This window comes from Aethalodelphis obliquidens, unplaced genomic scaffold (genome assembly GCF_003676395.1).
Source record: "Aethalodelphis obliquidens isolate GAN/ISIS:26980383/991018 unplaced genomic scaffold, ASM367639v1 scaffold6, whole genome shotgun sequence".
Classification (NCBI taxonomy): Eukaryota; Metazoa; Chordata; class Mammalia; order Artiodactyla; family Delphinidae; genus Aethalodelphis; species Aethalodelphis obliquidens.
In genome coordinates this window covers 24306093-24331992 of record NW_020837950.1, presented here as the reverse complement: position 1 = coordinate 24331992, position 25900 = coordinate 24306093, and the positions used below count along the sequence as shown (strand labels likewise).

The 25900-nt window shown below is 38.3% G+C and overlaps 1 protein-coding gene across 5 annotated transcripts in view; it reads left to right on the top strand.

The window, feature by feature from the left end:
* Window positions 1-20498, top strand: part of ANAPC4 (anaphase promoting complex subunit 4) — a 41102-nt gene extending 20604 nt beyond the window's left edge. The window contains exons 17-28 of one of the 5 annotated variants that reach the window (XM_027103216.1): window positions 2188-2234; window positions 10255-10311; window positions 10633-10689; window positions 12682-12775; window positions 16004-16101; window positions 16674-16735; window positions 16818-16856; window positions 16954-17055; window positions 17868-17942; window positions 18858-19031; window positions 19673-19796; window positions 20163-20498. In XM_027103216.1, coding sequence (XP_026959017.1) covers window positions 2188-2234; window positions 10255-10311; window positions 10633-10689; window positions 12682-12775; window positions 16004-16101; window positions 16674-16735; window positions 16818-16856; window positions 16954-17055; window positions 17868-17942; window positions 18858-19031; window positions 19673-19796; window positions 20163-20390 — 1157 coding nt within the window. In that variant the 3' untranslated portion in view covers window positions 20391-20498. The remainder of the gene's footprint in view (window positions 1-2187; window positions 2235-10254; window positions 10312-10632; window positions 10690-12681; window positions 12776-16003; window positions 16102-16673; window positions 16736-16817; window positions 16857-16953; window positions 17056-17867; window positions 17943-18857; window positions 19032-19672; window positions 19797-20162) is intronic. The other 4 variants (XM_027103217.1, XM_027103219.1, XM_027103218.1 and 1 more) reach the window with 4 other exon arrangements.
* Window positions 20499-25900: the final 5402 nt, after the last annotated feature.

Below are 25900 nucleotides of genomic sequence, written 5' to 3'. Positions count from 1 at the left end.
AGTATAAGTGATCTGCCTTCTACTAGTCACTCAGTTTCGGCAGTTTTCAACACATGGCCAGTCTTATTTCTTCTATACACCCACCCATCTCCACCCCCGCAGATACACCTTCTAGCATTGATTGTCTCTGTCACTCACTGAGAATTGACCCTTATTTACCTTGTAATGTCTCCTTAGGTTAAAATAACATTCTTTAAATCTCTGCTTTGTATTAGGTATTGTTAGGTGTTAGATTTGGGGGAAAAGGGGGAGAAAAAATAAGACAAAACCTCTGCCCTTGAATAGCTTAGCTCCTGTTTTATACTTTGGTCTTCTGTCTCTAGATCTGTGCCCTTCATTATGGTAGCCACTAGTCATGTATGGCTGTTTCAATTAGCTGAAGTTATGTAGAATTATAAACGCAGTCCCTTAGTCATGCTAGCCACATTTTAAGTGCTCAGGAGCCACATGTGGTTAGTGGCTACCATGTTGAACAGCACAGAGCTAGAACATTTCCGTTATCTCTTCTATTGGACAGTGATGCCCTAGCTAAATAGAATGCAGACCACTTGTGGCCTTTCTTTATGTCTCCACAGTATCTTTGCATTTGTAGGTAATTAACAAATAGTTACTGACTTGATACTAAATGTTTTAATGCTCACTCTACAGGATATGCATATTTTATTTAGGTCCATTTGTACTGCTATTTTTGTGACCTCTATTAATATCTTTGAAATAATTTAGCATACATTTCCCTCCAACATATGCAAAATTTAGTCGTAAATGGAATTTATCCCATATTTGTTAAAATTCTAAAGAGTAAAATAGAAAGTAAATTACCTATAATGTGCTAATATCCTTGAAACAAATGCCCAGATCTTTAATTCTCATATTTTTAAAACAGACTTTTCATATTTGTTAGCCTAGTACAATTGCTTTCAATAAAAAAATGAAAGCAATCTATAGATGTTGACATTTAAAATTCTTATATTTTTCTCAAAACCATACCAACACTAGCCAGAATGGGGAGCCAGAGTGTTTATCAGGCCAGCCTGTTTAATATCAGAGTTAATTAGAATAAATTACAATGTTAAAATTAAACGAAACCTTAGAAGTGACTTTCTTTTACAGAAGTAGTAGCTTGGTTTTACTGATAATTATTGGAGTAATTAGGCAGTTTATATTCTTATTGCCTGTCCTAACTGTAATAGGAAGCTGCATTAGAAGATAAATGAATTACTGCTCAGTCCTTATCATTAGAGCAAAGCACACTGGATTGGAGAACTGGAGACCTAACTGTAACTGGGTGCTGCCACTAGTCAGCGCTCTAACCTTGGTTTGCTCTTGTGTAAAATGCAGTCTCCCTGAAGGCAGGGACTTCTTTTATACTGCTGTATCCCTAGTACCTATATTACACTCAATAATTAATTTTTGGATGGATAAATGAATTAGTGGAACCTAGATTATGGCTGGTTTTTCAGATAATTTAGAAGTTTGAATTAATTAAAATCAGTTTCTTAAAATAATCCATATTTGCAGAATAATGTCCAACATGCTCTTTCTCAGCCAAACATAAGCATATTCAAAACTATGCAAAAGCACATGCAGCATACTTCTTGACTTAGGTGGATGTAATGTATAGAAAACACAGTATTGATAAAGACACCCCTATGAAAGGACAAAAAGAACCAACCACAATATTAAAGAAAGTATATAAATATATATATACACACATGTAAGTGTGTGTTTACACACATAAGTCTTAGTGCAAATATCTTCATGTAGCAAAAAAGCCCAAGGGAAAGAAATACATCTTTTTGGTATTCTGAGACTTTTGGAGGAAAGAACTGCTTGCACATTTTAAGAGAAGAAACATCACCGAGTTAGGAGGAATCCCTACACACGTAGTCTTAGCTCAAGGCAGCAGTTAGGTTTCTTTGTCTGGAGTGGCAGTGGGTTGAATTGAAGGAGAAAATGAAAAATAATAGTTTAGGATGGCTATACCCAACCATTTTGAACCTGAAAATATAAATCAAATTTAAATTCTTTTAGTTCTTCGAAGAAAAATAAGTTTTCCTTGGTGACAAGAAGCTGTTGAAAATGGAAAATGTAGTCCAGTGAAATACATTTATTTTTTGAAATGCATCTATAATTAAAATTATGTTTGTAGTTTCCCTTTAAAGATAGTTTTAAAATTTATATTTTCAGCAATGTTGAGAATGACGGAAGACCACGTACTTCCTGAGCTGAATAAGGTATAGAGTAGTATTTTTTTTCACATCTTTATTGGAGTATAAATGCTTTACAATTGTTGTGTTAGTTTCTGCTGTACAACAAAGTGGATCAGCTATATGTATACATATATCGCCATATCCCCTCCCTCTTGAGCCTCCCTCCCACCCTCCCTATCCCATTCTTGTAGGTCATCACAAAGCACTGAGCTGATCTCCCTGTGCTATGAAGCAGCTTCCCACTAGCTGTCCATTTTACATTTGGTAGTGTATATGCGCCAATGCTACTCTCTCACTGCATCCCAGCCTCCCCTTTCCCCCATGCCCTGAAGTCTGTTCTCTATGTCTGCGTCTTTATTCCTGTCCTGCCACTGGGTTCATCAGTACTGCTTTTTAAAATTCCATATATATGCGTTAGCATACGATATTTGTTTTTCTCTTTCTGACTTACTTCACTCTGTATGACAGATTCTAGGTCCATCCACCTCACTACAAATAGTTCAATTTTATTTCTTTTTGACTGAGTAATATTCCATTGTATATATGTGCTACATCTTCTTTATCCATTCATCTATCGATGGACACTTAGGTTGCTTCCATGTCCTGGCTATTGTAAATAGTGCTGCAGTGAACATTGTGGTACATGACTCTTTTTGAATTATGGTTTTCTCAGGGTATATGCCCAGTAGTGGGATTGCTGGGTCATACGGTAGTTCTGTTTTTAGTTTTTTAAGGAACCTCCATACTGTTCTCCATAGTGGCTGTATCAATTTACATTCCCACCAACACTGTAGGAGGGTTCCCTTTTCTCTACACCCTCTACGGCATTTATTGTTTGTAGAGTTTTTGATGATGGCCATTCTGACTGGTGTGGGGTGATACCTCATTGTAGTTTTGATTTGCATTTCTCTAATGATTGGTGATGTTGAGCATTCTTTCATGTGTTTGTTGGCAATCTGTGTATCTTTTTAGGAGAAGTGTCTGTTTAGGTCTTCTGCCCATTTTTGGATTGGGTTGTTTGTTACTTTGATATTGAGCTGCATGAGCTACTTGTATATTTTGGAGATCAGTCCTTTGTCAGTTGCTTCATTTGCAAATATTTTCTCCCATTTTGAGGGTTGTCTTTTAATCTTGTTTATGGTTTCCCTTGCTGTGCAAAAGCTTTTAAGTTTTATTAGGTCCCATTTGTTTATTTTTGTTTTTATTTCCCTTACTCTAGGAGGTGGGTCAAAAAGGATCTTGCTGTGATTTATGTCATAGAGTGTTCTGCCTATGTTTTCCTCTAAGAGTTTGATAGTGTCTGGCCTTACATTTAGGTCTTTAATCCATTTTGAGTTTATTTTTGTGTATGGTGTTAGGGTGTGTTCTAATTTCATTCTTTTACATGTAGCTGTCCATTTTTCCCAGCACCACTTATTGAAGAGGCTGTCTTTTCTCCATTGTATATTCTTGCCTCCTTTTTCAAAGATAAGGTGACCATATGTATGTGGGTTTATCTCTGGGCTTTCTGTCTTGTTCCATTGATCTGTATTTCTGTTTTTGTGCCAGTGATTACTGTAGCTTTGTAGTATAGTCTGATGTCTGGGAGCCTGATTCCTCCAGCTCCATTTTTCTTTCTCAAGATTGCTTTGGCTATTCGGGGTCTTTTTTGTTTCCATACAAATTGTAAAATTTCTTGTTCTAGTTCTGTGAAAAATGCCATTGGTAATTTGATAGGGACTGCACTGCACATGTAGATTGCTTTGGGTAGTATAGTCATTTTCACACTATTGATTCTTCCAATCCAGGAGCATGTTATATCTCTCCATCTGTTTATGTTATCTTTGATTTCTTTCAACAGTGTTTTATAGTTTTCTGAGTACAGGTCTTTTGCCTTCTTAGGTAGGTTTATTCCTAGGTATTTTATTCTTTTTGTTGTGATGGTAAATGGGATTGTTTCCTTCATTTCTCTTTCTCATTTTTCATTGTTAATATCTAGGAATGCCAGAGATTTCTGTGCATTAATTTTGTATCCTGCAACCTTACCAAACTCATTGATTAGTTCTAGTAGTTTTCTGGTGGCATCTTTAGGATTTTCTATGTATAGTATCATGTCATCAGCAAATAATGACAGTTTTACTTCTTTTCCAATTTGTATTCCTCTTATTTCTTTTTCTTCTCTGATTATTGTGGCTAGAACTTCCAAAACAATGTTGAATAAGAGCGGCAAGAGTGGACATCCTTGTCTTGTTCCTGATCCTAGTGGAAATTCTTTTAGTTTTTCACCATTGAGTATGATGCTTGCTGTGGGTTGTCATATATGGCCTTTATTATGTTGAGGTAGGTTCCTTCTGTTCCCATTTTCTGGAGAGTTTTTATCATAAATGGGTGTGGAATTTTGTCAGAAGCTTTTTCTGCATCTATTGAGATGATCATATGATTTTTATTCCTTAACTTGTTAATGTGGTGTATCACATTGATTGATTTGTGTATATTGAAGAATCCTTGCATCCCTGGGATAAATCCCACTTGATCATGGTGTATGATCCTTTTAATGTGTTGTTGGATTCTGTTTGCTAATATTTTGTTCAGGATTTTTGCATCTATATTCATCAGCGATATTGGTCTATAATTTTATTTTTTTATGATATCCTTTTCTGGTTTTGGTATCAGGGTGATGGTGGCCTCATAGAACGAGTTTGGGAGTGTTCCTCCCTCTGCAATTTTTTGGAAGAGTTTGAGAAGGATAGGTGTTAACTCTCCTCTAAATGTTTGATAGAATTCACCTGTGAAGCCATCTGGTCCTGGACTTTTGTTGGTTGGAAGATTTTCAATTACAGTTTCAATTTCATTACCTGTGATTGGTCTGTTTATATTTTCTAATTCTCCCTGGTTCAATCTTGGAAGGTTGTACTTTTCCAAGAATTTGTCCATTTCTTTCAGGTTGTTTGTTTTATTGGCATATCGTTGCTTGTAGTAGTCTCTTACGATCTTTCGTATTTCTGCCGTGTCAGTTGTAATCTCTCCATTTTCATTTCTAATTTTATTGATTTGCGTCTTCTCCATTTTTTCTTGATGAGTCTGGCTAACGGTTTATCAATTTTGTTTATCTTCTCAAAGAGTATTCTTTTAGTTTTATTGATCTTTGCTATTGTTTTCTTTGTTTCTATTTCATTTATATCTGCTCTGATTTATGATTTCTTTCCTTCTACTAATTTTGGGTTTTCTTTGTTCTTTTTCTGGTTGCTTTAGGTGTAAAGTTAGATTGTTTGTTTGAGATTTTTCTTGTTTCTTGAGGTGAGCTTGAATAGCTATGAACTTCCCTCTTAGAACTGCTTTTGCTGCATCCCCTAGTTTCTGGCTCATCGTGTTTTCGTTGTTATTTGTTTCTAGGTATTTTTTCATTTCTTCTTTGGTTTCTTCAGTGATCTCTTGGTTATTTAGCAGCACACTGTTTAGCCTCCAAGTATTTGTGTATTTTTTACTGTTTTTTTACTGTAGTTGATTTCTAATCTCATAGCGTTGTGGTTGGGAAAGATGCTTGATACGATTTCAGTTTTCTTAACTTTTCCAAGTTTGATTTGTGACCCAAAATGTGATCTATTCTGGAGAACGTTCTGTGTGCACTTGCGAAGAAAGTGTATTCTTCTGCTTTCTGGTGGAATGTCCTAAAAATATCAGTTAAGTCTGTCTGGTCTGTTGTTTCATTTAAAGCTTGTGTTTCCTTATTTATTTTCTGTCTGGATGATCTGTCTATTGGTGTAAGTGGGGTGTTAAAGTCCCCAACTATTATTGTGTTACTGTCGATTTCTGCTTTTATGGCTGTTGTCATTTACCTTATGTGTTGAGGTGCTCCTGTGTTGGATGCAGAAATATTTATAATTGTTATGTTTTCTTCTTGGACTGATCCCTGATCATTATGTAGTGTCATTCCTTATCTCTTGTAACAGTCTTTATTTTAAAGTCTATTTTATCTGATATGAGTATTGCTGCTCCACCTTTCTTGTGATTTCCATTTGCATGGAATACCGTTTTCCATCCCCTCACTTTCAGTCTATATGCGTCCCTATGTCTGAAGTGGGTCTCTTTTAGACAGCATATATCAGAATCTTGTACCCATTCAGTCAGTCTGTGTCTTTTGGTTGGAGCATTTAATCCATTTAGATTCAAGGTGATTATTGATATGTACGTTCATATTACCATTTTCTGAATTGATTTGAGGATTTTTTTGTGGGGTTTTTTTCCTCTTGTGTTTCTTGCTTAGAGAAGTTCCTTTAGCATTTGCTGTGAAGCTGGTTTGGTGGTGCTGAATTCTCTTAGCTTTTGCTTGTCTGTAAAGCTTTTGATTTCTCCATTGAATCTGAATGAGATCCTTGCTGGGTAGAGTAATCTTGTTTGTAGGTTTTTCCCTTTTCATCACTTTAAATATGCCCTGCCACTCCCTTAGGGCTTGCAGAGTTTCTGCTGAAAAATCAGCTGTTAACCTTGTGGGGATTCCCTTGTATGTTATTTGTTGTTTTTCCCTTGCTGCTTTTAATATTTTTTCTTTGTATTTAATTTTTGATAGTTTGATTAACATGTGTCTTGGCATGTTTCTCTTTGGGTTTATCCTGTATGGGACTCTCTGCACTTCCTGGACTTGATTGACTATTTCCTTTCCCACATAGGGAGGTTTTCGACTGTGATCTTTTCAAATATTTTCTCAGACCCTTTCTTTTCTCTTCTTCTTTTGGGACCCCCATGATTCAAATGTTGGTGTGTTTAATGTTTTCCCAGAGGGCTCTGAGACTGTCCTCAATTCTTTTCATTCTTTTTTCTTTATTCTGCTCCCTGGCAGTTATTTCCACCATTTTGTCTTCCAGCTCACGTATCCGTTTTTCTGCCTCAGTTATTCTGCTATTAATTCCTTCTTGAGTACTTTTAATTTCATTTATTGTGTTGTTCATCACTGTTTGTTTGCTGTTTAGTTCTTCTGGATCCATGTTGAATGTTTGTTTTATTTTTTCCATTCTGTTTCTGAGATTTTGGATTATCTTTACTCTCATTGCTCTGAATTCTTTTTCAGGTAGGTTGCCTATTTCATCTTCATTTATTTGGTCTTGTAGGTGTTTACCTTGCTCGTTTGTCTGTAACATATTTTTTTGTCGTTTCTTTTTTTTTTTTTTTTTTGATGGGTGGGGCTGTATTTGTGTCTTACTGGATGTTTGTTTGGCCTGAGGCCTCCAGCACTAGAGTTTGAAGGCAGTTGGATAGAGCCAGCTCTTGGTGCTGAGATGAGGACCTCTGGGAGACCTCACTCCGACTAATATTCCCTGGGGTCTGAGGTTCTATTAGTCTAGCAGTTTGGACTTGGAGCTCCCACCGCAGGAGCTCGGGCCCAGCCTCTGGCCCGGGAACCAAGATCCTGCAAGCCGCGTGGCGTGACCAAAAAAACAAAAATAAAACAAGGAGCAATATAATAACAAGGAATAAAAAGCAAAATAAAATTAGAAAGATAAAAAATATATTAGGAAAAATAAACGTATAATTGAAACAACTGCAACAAGGTAAAATAAAACCACAACAGAAAGAAAGGGGGGGGGAGGGAACAAGCCAAAAGGAGAACAATAACATAGTATAAAGAATAATATAAAATTAGAAAAGTAAAAGATTTATTATAAAAAAATACAATATAAATGAATCAAAAAGGTAAAACAGAACCCCAGTCTAAAAGAGGAAAAAAGAAGAAAAAAACAAAAGCCTTGGCTATGGGGGCAGAGTTTAGGCGGGGGTGGAACTTAGGGGTGGGGTTTAAGGTGGGGCGGAGCCTAGGTGGGGTTGGGGGTGGTGTTTCAGCGTGGGGCGGGGCCTCTGCTTAGGACCTGCGCCTTAAGGGGAGAGGCAGCATCTCCAAAGGAGGGCCTTCCAGCTGTGGAGTTCCCCGGAGTGCGGAGGCGGGGCCCTGGGTGGGGGAGTGTGGGTGGGGTTTAGGCCCAGCGCAGTTGGAGGGGTTCTCAGAGGGCATCTTTGAGTGTGGAGGCGGGGTCCTGGGTGGGGGTGTAGGGGTGGGGCTTGTGTTCTGCACGGCAGGAGGGAGGCTCTGAGGGCAGAGGATTAGGCCCAGGAGCCCAAGAGGCTCCCCGGTGCCTAAGTGGACAGGGAAAGCACTGGCCACATTCCCTTCCGTTCCTCCACGCCCCCCCCACCAACAGTCTCCCTCATCCCCACTGGACCCCTAACCATGGGAGGGCCTCTCTGGCTGTAGGAACTCCTCCCCTCCCCCAGCTGCCCCTCAGGGGTGCCGGTCCCATAGGTCTGGCCTTTATTTTTGCTCCCCCTTCCCTCCCTCCTACTCCCTCAGGACCCACGGCTGGAGGGGGCCTTGGTGGGCAGGGGAAACCTGGCCACGCTCCCTTTTGATCCTCTGCCCTCTCAATGGTCCCACAATTCCCCCCTTCGGGCGTGGGATCCCTTCCCCTCCCCCAGCTGCCCCTCGGGCGCCAGTCCCGTCCTGCCTCCACTTCTCCTCCCCCCTCACTCCCCCCATGCCCCACGTTCTACCCGGTCGCTGGGGGTTCCTCTCATCCCCTTAGGTGTCCATGGTCCCCCACTGTGCCTGGTAGGTGCCCTAGTTGTGCGGAGACAGAAATTCTCCATCCTCCTAGTATGCCATCTTGACTCCGCCCCTCTCCTAATATGTTAATATTGCCCTGGTTGAGCTCAGCTTTGCCGGTCATCTTGGTAGTCTTATGCAGTTATTAGTTAACAAGATGTTAGGCTCTAGACACAAGACAGATCCTAGTAAGCCTTTTTTTTTTAAATTTGCATGTTTGATTTTTTTTTAATCTCACAGAACACCTTTATTTTGGCTAAGTTTATTGTTTTCATGTTTGTGTAAGATTTTGTAATCTATATAACATAGGGTGTTTGGATTCCTTACTTTAACTTCCTAAAATGTTAAATGCATTTTTATTTTCCTTGGAAAGCTAGTACTTAGGTATTAGTACCTATGTTGAGGTCTGGCAAACACCAGTTTCTTTCTGACTCTAAGGATTGTGACAAGTAGCAACGGAACCTTCTTCTAGAAAAATCTTACAGAATAAGGCAAAATTCCCACTTGGTTCCTGCAGCTCGCTCATCCTCACCCCTGCCCAAACTGTATGATTCAGATAGATTAGGTAATTTTGAGTCTGAAAAAATGGAGAGCATTAAGAGTAGCCTTGGGCTTCCCTGGTGGCGCAGTGGTTGAGAGTCCGCCTGCCGACGCAGAGGACACGGGTTCGTGCCCCGGTCCGGGAAGATCCCACATGCCGCGGAGCGGCTGGGCCCGTGAGCCATGGCCGCTGAGCCTGCGCGTCCGGAGCCTGTGCTCCGCAACGGGAGAGGCCACAACAGTGAGAGGCCTGGGTACCACAAAAAAAAAAAAAAGATTAGCCTTGGTGGCCCAGATGAGTAAAGGATCACAGCTTTTACACAAAGTAGATCTTTTGTGCTGTGGATGACTGGCCTTGCAAACCAGAGACGTTCACCTTAGCTGTTTCTCTGATATCACTCTTAGCTTTATTTGGGGAAATATAATATGTTACTTGTTGGGAGAGCCCTCAATGTGTAATTTTTTGAGGGCTGAAGAACCGGGATAGGGAGAAGGCAGGGTCATTGAAAGAAGCAGAGGGGCAACACTGAAGCGCTCTTGGGTTGCAGCCTTTAACTCACATTGAGGTTATTTATCTGGACTGACAGTCCCCTACTCCCAAAGGAGGGACTCTACACACATAGTCTTAGCATAAAGCATAAAATAATAAACAGCCTTAGGCCATAAAGAGTTCTGTAGCTATTGGCGTCGCTGATTGGAAAATGGGTTTAAAATATTTAATTACATGCTTCTCAGAGCCCTAGGATTTCATATTTTCAGAGTTGCATAATCTCCTGAATTTCTGTTGACATTTTCTTTGAAGGAACTTTGCTTATTTGTCCCATAACTTTTAGTAGATAGTAGAAAAGTCACATTTATTATTACATAGAATTTTATTGGCAAGCTTTCTCTTATCTTAATCTGTTTTCTTTTTGTTCCTTTTGGTTTTGATAGATGACTCAAAAAGACATCACATTTGTTGCTGAATTTCTTACTGAACATTTCAATGAGGTAGGAAATTGGTATTTCTATAGTGCTTCTTAAAAAACAATCACAATAAATTGGGATAATGGTAGGAAGTAATCAAATTTAATCCAATTTAATTGAAGTTCTAAGCAATTCTGTATGCTTTTTAAACTATTGAGCTAATTAATGGCAGTACTTATTTATTAAATGTAAAGCATAGAAATGGAACTTTTGTTTGTATGTGTGTTACTACATATAAAAGAGTAACTGCCACCAACAGCTTTCTTGAGTTTTTGGTGTAAGTATATAAGATTTTTTTTCCTCAGTGAGTTGACTTAAGAATTAAACTATATTTATTCTTTCTAGGCTCCAGATCTTTATAATCGAAAAGGAAAATATTTTAACGTTGAAAAAGTTGGTCAGGTATGGGCTCTGGATTGAATCTAGTTACTAATTTTTTTATTTTTAAAACTTTAGCAGTGTTAGTCTTTATTATACAAAACTTTTTGAAAGTAATATAATGCCACATTATATAGTAACCGTGCCCTTTGAGTAAAATCACCAAAGAGTAGCTTTAAACTTTTTCGTCTCAGAACCTTTTACATTCTTAAAATTATTGAAGACTCCGGAGAGAACCCACTTACCGTTACACGTTAATATAAATATTTTTAACGAAAAGTAACTATACTTCACAAAACAAAATTAAGTGAAGAATGGCATTGTTTTATATGTTTGCAAATCTCCTTGATGTCTGGCTTAAGACAAGGCAGCTATATTCTCATATCTGCTTCTGCATTCGATCTATTGTGATGTGTTGTTTTGGTTAAGAAAGCCTGGTTTCACGCAGGTGTGTAGTTGGAAAGGGTAAAGTATTTTAATAGGTTTTTAGATAACTGTGAATATTCTTTGATACTACACCAGATCCTGACAAGTGGTAGTATCTTAGGTTAGTTTCAGTATGGAATCTAAATTGCATCATGGACTTTTCACATTCTGATGCACTAAAGTTCATTCATCTACCTTGCACTTTGGATGGATCTTCTACGCTGTGCATGTGGTTTTGCCATATCATGTATTGGTCATTTGGAAAATACTGATTCGCTGAATTACAACGATCTTCCATATGCTGACACCTTTCTTCATAAAGTATCCAAAAGTCAGATTTTGTTAATGTCATTACCAATCTCATCAGACAATGTTTAACTACTGTGAGGTTGCCAAGCACATAGTGGCAGATACATGTTTTTCAAAAATTTTAATTTTGGCTTAAATGTTTAAATTTTATCATTGGTAATAAATACTGTCAGTTTTCTGTTGTTGTTGTTTTTGTGGGGTTTTTTTTTTTGTGGTATGCAGGCCTCTCACTGTTGTGGCTTCTCCCGTTGCAGAGCACAGGCTCTGGACGCACAGGCTCAGCGGCCATGGCTCACAGGCCCAGCCGCTCCGCGGCACGTGGGATCTTCCCAGACCGGGGCACGAACCCGTGTGTCCCCTGCATCGGCAGGCGGACTCTCAACCACTGCGCCACCAGGGAAGCCCCTGTCAGTTGTTTTGCTTAAAGTGACAGGATCACTTTCTTTATTTTCAAGAACATATCTGCCAAATACCCAAGAATGAATAATCATAGTTGTTTGTCTGCCAGTTGTTCTTTTGAGTGAAAATGGAATTCCATTAATAACAAAGAAGTGCCTGGCCTGACTCACAACTACATTTTCATAAATGCTTTCCCTCATGATAACTGTCATACTTTGGTAGGCAGCAAAAGTGCTTTATTTATACTTCCCAATTCTGTCACTCAGAATATTAAAAGATTTTGTTGAGATTTAGTTTAATCATTTTAATAGCCTCATTAGAGATTAGTGAAACTGTATGTGGCAAAAAGGAATATAGTGACTGCTAGTATGGTTTGGGGCCACTACTTTGATTCTTGGTGACAGTGCCAGCAGTTTTCTCCACCTGTGCTTTTGACTATCAGGGCAGATGTCATTACAGTGAAAAGGGCAAATAGTATCTTGATACTATTATAAAAATAGTAATGACCTCACGGATCTCTGAAAGCATCTTGAAGACTCTCAGAGCTGCATGGATCACACTTTGAGAACTACTGCCATAGATTAGACTGACAGTTGATACTTTTCAAATTAATTTATAAACTTACATATGTAAGTTTAAAATGTGCTTCCTGAAAATAGAACATGAAATTTAAACTCAATTTATAGTCTCTAAATCTGCAGCATTCTAATGTTTGCAGTTCAGTTGCTTGGCATTTAGCAGATTTTGGTCATCTCACAGAATAACGCACTTTCAGAGGACTTGGCAGTAAAACAAAAGAAGTAGAATAATGTTAAATATAAACAATTTCGGAGCCTGATGCTTTGGTTTACAAAACTTAAATTTCTAATTCTGTACTTCTAGTACTTGAAAGACGAAGATGATGATCTTGTGTCACCCCCTAACACAGAAGGGAACCAGTGGTATGACTTTCTTCAAAACAGCAGCCACCTTAAAGGTATTTCATGAACCAGCATGGATTTTGGCCATGTTTATATTTATTTGAGACCAGTACATCAGCAAGTGTACTTGCTGAATACTTACCCAAGTTCTTTAGATTTATCTTTTGTGTCCATTTTATTTGATTATAGAAACAGTAAAATAATAACAGTATATGACATTACCATGTTCAGAAACACTCTGATATTAACTGTGATGTAGTAAGATTGCTTAAGTATCGTCCATTATAAAAAATATGTATTAAAAAATAGGATATTGGGAAGAAAACTGTAGAGCCTATCAGTCAGAGAAGTCTATTTTGCCAGTTCCAATTTATCAGCTTTTAAGAGCATATGATGCTTTTAACTCCTATAATGATGCATCTCTGTATTCTTCTGAGGTTGTATTTTTTTTTTAATAGTTATGCCTTTCATTCTCTAGGATGTTGATTTGGTAAAACTTTATTTAGCCAACATTACTGGGAATACAACACAAAATAGCAACCATTTAAGTATGTCGAAACGTCTCCATTTTAGATGAAAAGATTTTTAAAGCATCTGTTTCTTTGCTTTCTCAAAGAATAATCTGACCACAGTTTAGCTATTTCTTAGATCCTTGGGGTAATAGCCACATACATATATTACCTCTTTTAATCTTCACAAGAACCTATGAGGTAGGTACTTGTTATCTTCATTTTACTAGTGAGGAAACTGAAGGTTAGAGAAGGCCCCAAGGTGGTAAGCGATAGAGCTAGGATTCTGCTAACTTGAGAGCCTGAGTTTTTAACTGGACTTAGTAGTGACCTCTGCTCTGTGTGGTTGCTGTGTATCTGAATGAGTGAGTGAGTGGGGGGAGGCAGAGAAATCTCAGGCCCAGAACTTTGCTTACTGCTGTTTTGATTTAACCCTACAAGCCCAAATCCTTTTTCAGAGCAGGACGTATTTTACATTGTTTGAGAGTCTTAAGATCCATTGAGAGAGATGTATTGACGTAAGTTAGCTATTGAATAGAGGGAAAATAAAAGTACAGCTGACTCAGCTCATTTACCGTATTTAATCAGGATGTCCAAGGAGTAAGGAAGGATGCCTGGGGAGGGCTGATGGCAGTGTACCAGCAGGGGTGTGGCACCTGGACCCTGTCACTGTTGGGCTAATATCCATCCTGGGGACTTTGGACTAAAAACAGGTTCTACCCTTTTTTCTCCCCACATCTTCTATGGCTGAATAGAAAGGTGTAATCTTAGTTACAGGTCTCATGTTTAACTTCAGATTAACTCCATCTCTTACATGCTTAAGAGTTTGCTAGTGTGTGACTTTGGGCAAGCTCATTAATCTCCCAGTTTCTTAGTCTAGTATGAAGTAATACCAACTGTCATTATGGAGCTATTAAGAAACCTTTAATGAAACTTCTTCCTAGCACTTTGCAAAAATCAAGTGCTAAATGCTTAGCACACATAGCTTCCCAGGGGATGTGAGAGAGTCGGTGTTGTTACGTGGGTAGAGGTCGGTGTGCTGGAAGCCGGGCTGCCTGGGCTGAAGTCCTGCTCTGCCACTCCCTGGTGTGGGGGTGAGGGCACGTTGCCTGACCTCTCTGTGCCCCAGTTTTCTCTTCTGTAAAGTGAGGGTGATCAGAGCGCCTCCCTCAAAAAGCTGTTGGGAAGATGAAACAAATTAACCTAGATGAAGCACTTAGGATAGTGCCCGGCACATAGCATATAAGCAGGCAGTATGCATCTGAGCTGTTTTTACTCAAAACACTTCCGACACCAAAATGAGAGGCTTTTTTCCCTCCTGAGACCAATTCTGACACCACCTGGGTGTCCTACAGTTCGATTCTGACACTAACTCTGCAGAGTTACCACCAGACTCCACAGGGTTAGGGCTTAGTCCCACAAGACTGCCCCCACTTCAGAGTTCAGTCACAAGTACGGGGTCCCCAGGTTACCCACACTTCTGTTCCGCTTGGCTACAAAGTTGGGGCTTCCCATGCTTCAGTTTTAATAATTGGCTAAAATGGCTCACAAAACTCAGAAACACTTGACTTACATCTACCAGTTTATTATAAAGGATACAACTCTGGAATAGCCAAATGGAAGAGATGCATGGGGCAAGGTATGGGGAGGGCATGGAGCTTCCATCCCCTCTCCAGGCGCACTGCCCTCCCAGCACCTTAAGCATCGACCCAGAGGCCCTCTGCTCTGTCGTTTAGGGGCGTTATGGAGTTTTCATTATGTAGGGGTTAGGGGCCGTTGGTGACGGGACTCAACGCTAGCTTCTCTCCCCTACCCGCAGGTCGAGGGAAGGGGCTGAAAGTTCCAAGCTTCTAATCAAGGCTTGGTCTTTATGGAGACCAGCCCCCATCCTGAAGCTATCTAAGGGCCTCATTAAAACTCATTAAGGAGCTCTGGGCCAGGAACTGGGGACAAAGACCAAATATCTCTCTATGATACCACAGCATCTGTCACCTGTTGGGAGCTTAAAATGTTAACACGATTAAAGCTCCTTTTATCCAGTATAGGTGGGACATGAGGTGCTGTGAGGGAGGCCTACAGAGCACAGTGGAAGAGGGTGGGCTTGGGAGTTGGACCTGGGTTTGATTCAGAGTCTAGCTTCCTAGTCATTCTCACGCTGGGCAATTGCCTACACCTCCTAAGCCTCATTTTTTTTTTTTTAATCAGTAAAATAAAGAGTATGATGCTTAATATATACAGCTGTTGTAAACAATAGAAATAACAGGTATAAAAAGAACCTAGCATACTTGGTGTCACTAAATGAAAAATTATATATTACTTTCTACTGATAAAGTAGTCTTTTCAAAAGTAAAGAGCTTATTTTCATAGCACCAGTTTCTTGTCTCCTGTTTTTGTTTTCACTATCACACTCTTCCAAAACAAGCACTGTTGTTATACCATTGTGGCAAAGAAGAGAGAAAAATGAACTTATTTCATTATATGTCTTATGGTTTCCAAATCATCCCTTTCTTCTTATAGCCAGCAGAAGCATACTGTTGGATTTTGGTGGGAAAAAATAAAATATAGAATAATAAGCTGCAAGGACTGGCAGCAGGGGACGATGCAAGGCAGAAGGCCACGGTCATTTTTAGTGAGGTTGTGCCAAGGTATAATGAAGTGGCCAGGGAGAATTCCACCATCAGATGAGCTGTGTGGGCTGGCTCCAGCAGTAGATCAGTTTCTCCTAGTTATCTGGTTTGTTATAGCTTTTTATTTTTTGTTTTTGTTTCAAACCAGAAAGTCCTCTGCTGTTTCCTTATTATCCTCGAAAATCATTGCATTTTGTGAAAAGGCGGATGGAGAACGTTATTGATCATTGCTTGCAAAAGCCAGCAGTAAGTTTGAAAGAAATGCATGTTTTTGTGTAGGAGCAAGAACATCTGCGATATGCGGCTCACTTATGTAAATGGTCGTAGTTATTAAGATGAACCATATCAAAATGCTGGTATTCAGCTATTTCTGACTAACAAAAATGGCAGTTTCATATGGTTCACTCTAATATTTCCTCTTATTGTTGCTTTCTTACATAGATTAAAAAATAACTACATGGTTATTGAACGTGTTGACGTCCTTTAGTATTTTACTTGTGCCCAGAACAGACTTATTATAAATGGTCTTAGTTACAGAGCTGATGTGTCTGTTAACTACTGAATGAATGATGGATGATTGATGCTATGGGACTAGAAGAGGTGGTTTCTAACCTGCCATCACTTATCCCCAGGGCCCTTTTCAGCTCAGAACTTTCTCTCTTCCTTACTGCCATGACTGTCATTAAAGTTTCTTGCATGAAGGTTGGTGATATAGATGATTTTGCACTAGACTTAAACAGTGACGAGCAGTCACTTTCTGTGGAGTATTTATTTTTGTGTATGTATATGCTTTAATTATATGTTTAAATCTTATTTAGGATGTAATTGGAAAATCGATGAATCAAGCAATATGTATTCCATTATATAGAGATGCTAGAAGGTAATTCTGTTTACCTTTTTGGGTGATACAATTCAGCAGCCAATTAAAATTTGTCTTACTTCTTTTTCTTCTTTTGTTTTAGTGAGGACTCCACACGTAGGTTGTTCAAATTCCCTTTTCTGTAAGTGTCTCTCCCCTATCTCATGTGAATAATACAGTTTGGTTCTCTGCATTGGTAGCTAAATAATCGTGTTTTGACATTAACTTTTTTTCCTTAGGTGGAATAATAAAACCACAAATCTGCATTATCTTCTTTTTACTATTTTAGAAGATTCACTTTATAAAATGTGCATCTTAAGGAGACATACTGATATTTCCCAGTAAGTATTAATCTGAAGTTTGAACCAAGGAGATAAGATTTTATTATTTTTAATCATAAAACATACCACTTCCCTTCCCTACATTTCAGGTTTTAGTTAAGCTGCCTTATGACCTTAGGCTTGCTAACTTAACTGTTCTGGATTCGTTTTCACATTTTTAAGGTGGTAATGCCAAATTAGGAAGCTATGTGATCCCTTTTAATTCTAGATTATTTAATTTTGTATTGGTATATAGCTGTTACATGTAGGATATTTTTAGGGTTAGGAAAAATATAACAACAGAATAGTCAGGATTATATCTCATCAACTTGTGGAAGTTCAAAATTATATTTTGGCTTCCTTATAGAAAGGATTTTTACCTCAGGTTAAGTATGCCTTTCATTAAACAAGAAGCCTTGCATATAGAGACTTCTTTTGAGAATGCAAATAAAAGTTCTGAAAAATAAATCATATTCAGGATGTCACTAGGATCTTAAATGATTTTAAATCTAAACCTGAGGGAAAGTTTTTGAAACCAAGATGTAGCCCGAGAGAAATAATTTTGTTGTCCCAAACATCCCTATTTTATAAGGAATCTTGCTACTTTGGTGACTATAAGATTTTAAACTAAGCTGTAATTTTGATGTTAGTTTTATCTATCAGGGGTTTATATCAGTTATCAGTATTCTAGAGTGAGTGTAATAGTATTTTGGTCTGAGGTTTGGTGATTAGGTAAATGTACTAACAATCATGTTCTTTCAAGCATATATAGATTATTGCCTATCCAACTTGTTCTACAAAGTCTCTTCCCCCACCCCCTTTCTTTCTTGAAGATCTGTAAGTAATGGACTAATTGCTATTAAATTTGGGAGCTTCACGTATGCCACAACTGAAAAAGTGAGAAGAAGGTAAATCTTGAATCTTGTTTGAGTGAGATGTATATATAATAAATACAATTATAGGAATATGGCTAGACTCAGTTACAGTGATGATATTCTTAGAAGGCCTTCATCATTTGCAACTTAGGGGGCTGGGTTGGTTATGTATTTTATACTTAGAGGATGATTTGACTTACAGTGAAAGGAACCTTACTGGCCTGCAGGAATTTTTATAGTGTGCTTTCCTACAATTAATACTTCTGAGCTCTTTGTCAACTAAGAAAGTAATGTGGGTCCAGGGGGCAGATGGCTGAAGGTCTTCTTATGACCAGCGAGGTGTGAGGTGGTATCCTTCTCACTGGGGTGGGATTTTCTTAGGGCACAAAGGGTGACAATACTTGATGTCATCCTGAGGCTTTTGCAAGAGAAAGAACTGACACTAATCCTAAACCAACCTTTTTCTTACTCTTTTCCTTACATAAACGAAATTCTTTATGATAATGTCTTTGAAGTTGTCTTTTCATATGTAAATCTTATTTTTACTTTTCACTCTAGTAAACTCTGTTTATTATATATATGTATATATGTATATACACACACACACACACACATATGTATATACATGGTGTCATTCATGGAATCTCTACAGGCTTAAGGCCTGACCATTGATGTCAAGAGTTTTCTGGAGCTGTGAACCAAGTTCACAGGTTTTTCTTTTTTCATGATTATCTATTTCAGGGCCTAGTTATATTTGTGAATAATCAGTACAACAGGTAACTGTGACTTTAGTGTAAACTAATGATATATTTTAAATGTTACTGTATAGAATGTCACTTGATATTTTCATTGTCAGTTTTCTGCTTGGTACCAGTATAATGTTATATATACAGTATTTTCTCAGTCATGATAACATCTTTGATATAACAAAACTTATTTTAATTCTAGCACCTACAGTTGTTTAGATGCACAGTTTTATGATGATGAAACTGTCACAGTAGTTCTTAAAGACACTGTAGGACGTGAAGGAAGAGATAGACTCTTGGTCCAGTTGCCGTTGTCTTTAGTGTATAACAGTGAAGATTCTGCAGAATATCAGTTCACTGGGTCTTACTCTACAAGGTAACTTACATTAGTAAGATTGTGTTTCTGATAGAACAGTTAAATGTTTTTTTAATGTATATTGTACATTCTGGTTCTTTAGGTTTTATAGATAAATAAAGTCAGCTGAGCAGAAATGCTTCTATTTTTTTATTGAAAAAATACTGGCTTCAACAGCTCCTCTGTCAAGAATTATTTGCTGGAACAAGGTGGGGAATTATTTGGTGTGGAGAATGGAACTTCTGTTTTCAAGGATAGCATGAACCCCAGTTTGTAGTAGAGTTATTTTAGATTTGCCTTTAGTATTTTCCTTTCAGAATTAGGACTTCAGTAGCCACATAGAGGTTCAAGGTCAGTTGAAAGAGATGGCTTTAGATTGAAATTTAAATAGGCAGTTCTCTAATTTTTAAAATGAGTCCATTTGCTTACCTTGAAAGTGAATCAAAAACCTTACTAAGGTTTCTGCCTTAAAAAGGTATTCTGCCTATTTGGAAATGCAGTTTTTTCATAGAATATATAGTATCACAGCTTTTTTATACAGTAGCTGGTAGAATTATATTGGAAATGGGAATACTGGTAGAAATCAAACCCTGATACCACCCCTAGTAAACCAGGGAGAACAACCCCATTTCACTCCTGGATTGGTTTTCTCCCCTCTCTAGGCTAGATGAGCAGCGTAGTGCTATTCCCACCCGTACCATGCACTTTGAAAAGCACTGGAGATTACTGGAAAGTATGAAAGCACAGTATGTTGCTGGGAATGGTTTTCGCAAAGTGTCCTGTGTGGTAAGTATTAAATTGTTGCAAAGAGTAACAGAAGCAACAGGATCTGTAAGTCCTCTCAGTGCAAACATTTAGTGATGTCAAGCTTTTATTGATTATGAGCAGGTAGTGGCCTTAGCTATTTAGTTCTCTTGTTCGGAGAAAGCTTACTAAGTAATTAATAACAATTTTAGATTTTAGTAATCTTGAAATTGTATGTGGAGATCCTTTTATACAAAATGAAAGCTGAGTTTAGTGATTTTGTTGTAAATTGATTGGAAAATAACTTTCCTATAAAACCACTTTTTTCCGATTTCTTATTTCTCATTTTTTATATATAATGTATTAGTTAAGCCATTTTAAAAGTTCTTTATTTGGCCTTTTCTTTAGTTAAGCTCGAATCTCCGTCATGTGAGAGTATTTGAAATGGACATAGATGATGAATGGGAGCTTGATGAGTCTTCGGATGAAGAGGAGGAAGCCAGTAATAAGCCTGTAAAAATAAAGGAAGAAGTATTGTCTGAGTCGGAAGCAGAGAACCAGCAAGCTGGCACTGCTGCTTTAGCTCCAGAGATGGTCATTAAAGTAGAAAAACTTGACCCTGAGCTAGACTCATGATCTAGCTTGCCATTATTTTGTATGTTCTCTTGTCAGAAAGGACACAGATGATGATCGAAGATGTGTTGGACCACTTAATTTTCTTTGTGAAATAAACAGTAAATTTTATTTTTTTTTGTTCTGTGTCATCTTCTTTTAGTGGTATAGCCACTGTGATAGATTTTCTTTTCACCATGATTTCTTTTTAATACTGTGTGCAGAACTAGTGTTAAAGAAAATAAAAAGTGAATGTGAAGAAAAAGTTTAATCTTTTCTGTCAAAAGGTAGGTATCAGGAATCATTCCTGTATCAGGAAGAAATTACGTTTAGTCATTCATCACTGGAAGTTTTGATGCATTTAGTATGTTTAAAACGCAGACAACATTTGTTCCTGTTTTTCCATCTTCCTCTTCTAGTTCACTTTAGATCTCCAGAATGCTTTCAAAATTATGTTTTTATACTGATTTACTGTAACCCTAAATAAGCCAAGAGATGGGTACTTCTTTATGATCTAAATAGCAAAAACATTGCTTGACACCTGCATGATTATCTTTTCTCACTGCTACTTTATTTGAGCTCTGAATTCTTTGAATCACCAGTGTTTAGAAGTGTATTTTTCCTCTGTTCAGAATTGGTCAAGGACATATGTGGCTGTCTGTGTGGTTGGTTCCTTGGGAACATGAGAAATAGGGATCAACTAAACATAATTTAGCATTAGTGCAAATGAGCGCTTGTTGATTTCCTAATGCTCATTTCTAAAGTAGAATGGTACTGTCATGTGACTTTCAAAGTTCCCATTTCATATATGAATTCTTTTTTTTTTTTTTTTTGTCTGTGTTGGGTCTTCATTGCTACTCGTGGGCTTTCTCTAGTTGCGGCGAGCAGGGGCTACTCTTCGTTGCGGAGTGCGGGCTTCTCATTGTGGTGGCTTCTCTTGTTGCAGAGCACGGGCTCTAGGTGTGCGGGCTTAGTAGTTGTGGCGCACAGCCTCAGTTGCTCCGTGGCATGTGGGATCTTCCAGGACCAGGGCTCGAACCCGTGTCCCCTGCATTGGCAGGAGGACTCCTAACCACTGCGCCACCAGGGAAGTCCTATGTGAATTCTAATATCAGTTCACTGGTAAGTAAAAGAATCACTTTTGAAAGCTTTAAATATCTTTAGGCAGCAGCATATACTATAACCAGGTAAGTGGGTAATTGCAAGGTTGCTGTGTCATTTGTTTCTTTAATAGGGATCTGTTGTACTTTGATTTTAGGTATGTCACACTTAAGATTCTCAAGGTACCTCAGTTGGACTGATCTTTGTTGGTTTCAAAGGGAAAACTGAAGAGAATCCACTGTTGTGTGCATGAGCTTGGAGATTAGAACTCTCTTCAGGAGACCAACCATGCTAGCCCTCAGCCTTGCACTTAACAGTCCTTAAATACGATTAATATACAGTTTATATATATATGTTTATTAATGGTTGGTCAGTGTTGATGGCATGGTGCAGAATGCCTTGAATTAACTTCTGTCAGCAAGAAAGGTGAACTGTCAGATGACATTACAGAGAAAGTACAGGTTGTAGGTATGTGGAGCAAATTAGGGTGAATGCATTGCACAGATATACCACATAACATTTAAATAACTTTGATGGATTTTAGGGACAAATAATTACAGATTGTTCTTAGAATGAATTACAGTCTCAAAATAAGCAGCCAGTTCTTTGTTAGACTAATCTGTCTCATGTGACGTCATTAAATTTATAAAGATTTTTTGATATGTGAATATTTGCTTTCTATGGTTCCAGCATAGGGATAGATTGAAACTGGGACTCCTAGACTCTGCCCTTATCTTGAGCCAGGGATCAGAAATAGTTCTGTTGATGCACTAGCTGTCCCTTAACATTGAGTTAAATTAATGTGAATCACTCCTTCATGCACCCAGTGTTCATAGCAGGAGTGTGTACAGTAGCAAAGACATGGAAGCAACCTAAGCGTCCAACAGATGAATGAATAAAGAATATGTATGATACACACATGCACACGCACGCGCGCGCGCACACACACACACACAGTGGAATATTACTCAGCCATAAAAAAGAATGGAATGTTGCTGTTTACAGCAACATGGGTGGACCTAGAGAATATCATAGTTAGTGAAGTAAGACAGAGAAAGACAAACATTATATGATATCACTTATATGTGGAATCTAAAAAATAATACAAATGAATTTATTTATAAAGTAGACTCACAGACACAGAAAAACTTATGGTTACCAAAGGGAAAGCAGGGGAGGGATAAATTAGGAGTATGGGCTTAACAGATAACATACTATTATATGTAAAATGTGAAACAAAGACTTACTGTATAGCACAGGGAACTATATTCAATATCTTGTAATAAAGGAAAAGAATATGAAAAAAAATATATATATATATAACTGAATCACTTTGCTGTACACCAGTAACAAAATATTGTCAATCAACTATACTTCAATTTAAAAAAATGTGAATCATTCCTAATTATAGGACTATAGTTTTTTCATTAATGCTTTTAATGTATATGATAAATCACCTATTTTGGAACTGGGTTTGTATTATATCAAAGTGAAAAAGTTTAAACTGATATCTGCATATATCTTTTTCATGTTTTAATAAGTATAAAACAATTTTCTGTTTATCATTGTATTTTTAGATATGTGCTATCATTTCCACATTATAAGAAATTTTGCTTTTAATATTTAGAAGCAATCTGATCATTATAGATTATCACTTCATTTCTAGTGTTTAGCAGCACATGCTGAATTTGAGTTTTGAATTTAGTGAATGACAAGTAAGGTGTGGGGATGTGAGCACCCTGGGCCGTAGGCCTCCACCAGTTACTGGCTGTGTGCGGAACTCTGGGCCCTGACCTTTGTACAGTGAGGATAAGTGAGAACCTGTCCCAGGTTTGAGGACTAATGAGGGCTCAGTAGAGCATTGTGGTTGGCATGTAGGAGACACCTGATAGATTAGCACTTCTTAGTACAGTATTCTGTGCTGCTCTTTTCTGTGTTAAATTGTGTTAGTTTTTTAGAAATTTAAAGAGCCATTTTTTTTTTTTCCTCTGTCAGACTTATTGGACTGTGACAATAGTCTTTTTAAGTCTCTGGGTTTCTTTTTTTTTTTTTCATTTTATTGTTGACTTTTTTCCAAAATAAAAATTTTACCCTCCAAAAGATGCTAAAACATGTTTTATTCAGAGCATTTGAATATAAATGTGAAGAAAACTATTAGGGTATAGCCTGAGTTTATGATGCCATAACTAGAGGAGTCTGTATATATCTGAATTAATCTAAATTTCCATTCTTGAGGAGGTCCAGCAAGCAGATGTACGCTAAAAACTTCTAGAGGATGCTATACCTGAAATTATGGTTTGCATGATTTCACCAGGGGCAAATCAGTTTCTTTGGCACCTCTTGAAGTTGTGACAATTATCTATAGACTGTTTGTATTTATTAGAATCTATGTTTGACTGTGCGTATCATCTTTAGTTCTCACTGAGCCGGAGGGAGATGGTACCTAGGATTACACAAAGTCAGGGTCACAAAAACCTTATAACATGAGAGTAAGATATTAATATTTTGATAATATTAGAGCAGAAAATAGTATTTGAACTCTTAGGAGGAATATTGAGATCAGAAGTTCTCAGTTGTTGAAGGGTTAGTGCTAAGAAGTGAACTGTTAATATGGTAGATAATCAGTGTTTTTCACTTTCTGAGTGAACTAGAACAGGATTTCCCATGAAGCACAGGCCACCACATAAAAATCACCTGGGCCAGTGATTAAAAATGCAAATTTATGGGTGCTTCCACAGGCCTGCTCAGTCAGAATGTGAAGGTGGGGCCCAGGTCTGCATTTTTAACCAACTCACCTGATCTTATGCCCACCAAGGGTAAGAACCAGTATTCTCCACAGAAGCTGTTTTTTAGTAATTAGATGTTTAGTATTTTGTTGTTGTTGTTGTAAGGTTAAAAGCTGCTCCCTTAGATGCATTGAAAATTGATGTATTTTTTTTCTTTAAAAATAACCCTCACTGGTGATGAATTTCACATGCATGGTGCTCATACTTCCATTAAGTCTATTTAGATGGCGGTGGACCTAATTGTACCCCAACTCTCTATGTACTACAGCATGTATAAATGAATCCTTTAAGGCCACATTTCAGCCCAAGGAAGGTATGGTTCAACCAAGTAATAGATGCTCAGTTGGGTCTCTGTGGGCCATGAGTTGGTAATAGTCCGTTTCAGTTCATAAATGTCACCTTTCCTCAGGTGTGTGCAGTCAGACTGAAGTCACAGTGCTTCTGGACACAAAGTGTGCTGTGTGGTTACCGCTGTACCGATGATAAAACTGTCCCATGACATGACTTAATGACACTGTGTTTACTGGCTTGATAGATGTTTTAAACGTTCAGGCAAGGAGATAAATCTGTAGTCCATGCCTCCTGCCTCCGAATTCCGACGTTGTCATGTTCCCCCAACCAGACTGGATTCCTGATTCCGGTTGCAGAGGGAACATTATTATTTTAAATTTCCCCACTGTTCAGATGGTAAAACTGGGTGTTTAGGAGCCCAGCTAGATGTGATTGTCAACATTTTAAGTGACGCTGCCCAACTTTCTAACATTGATAACAGGTTCCTTCCCATTTTCCTTTCCACCACTTATTTTGTCCTGCCCAATTCCTGCAGGAAGGCATGTGAAGGATTTAAAAAAAAAAAGATTTGGTTTGCTCTCTTGGGGTGCAAAGTCAAGATCTCCGCCGGGTGGCAGAATGTGGATAGCCAAGGGGCCAAGGCTATTGTTCTGGGTGCCATTTTCTCCCTGCTGCAGGAGGAGCCATCAAGGGAGACTTGGAAAGAGTGACCCACGTGGCAGGAGGAGACCCAGGTAACTGGCTGAAGGAAGCCCAGTCAGGAGAGCAGTCAGCCACGTGAAATGCTGCCAACAAGTGGAGAAAGGGCGTGGTGGGGGATTGGCTGTTACCTCTGAAAAGCTGAGAGTTGGTGGTGGTTGCTTTTCAGATAACCCTCAGTCTCCTTAACATCTTCTCCAAGGCTCTTCAGGCTCTGCCCCGGCACTCTCCCGTCATCTCGGGGCTCTTCCCCAGCTCAGATGGGCTTTCTTTCTGTTTTTCTTGAATGAACCAAATTCTTTCCTACTCCGGGGCTTTGGGATATGCCCTTTGCTAGGGACGTTGTTTCCTAATCCGTCACAAAGTTAATTTACACTTATTCTTAATTTCTCAGCTCAGTGTCTCTTCCTCAGAGAAGCCTACTGTGCTTCTAGGAGTCTCTCTTACTGACCCCTTCCCTTCAGATCAGTTGTCACAATTTTGTACTTATATATTAATTTGGTGCTTAGTATTTTATTGTCTAAATTAAATTATAAACCCTGTAGCATCAGAGTATATGTCCATTTTGTTTACCTCTCTATACCCAGTGTCTGGCATAGTGCCTGGCACATAGTAGGTGCTCAAAATATACTCGATTCAATTATCAAAATAATTTTT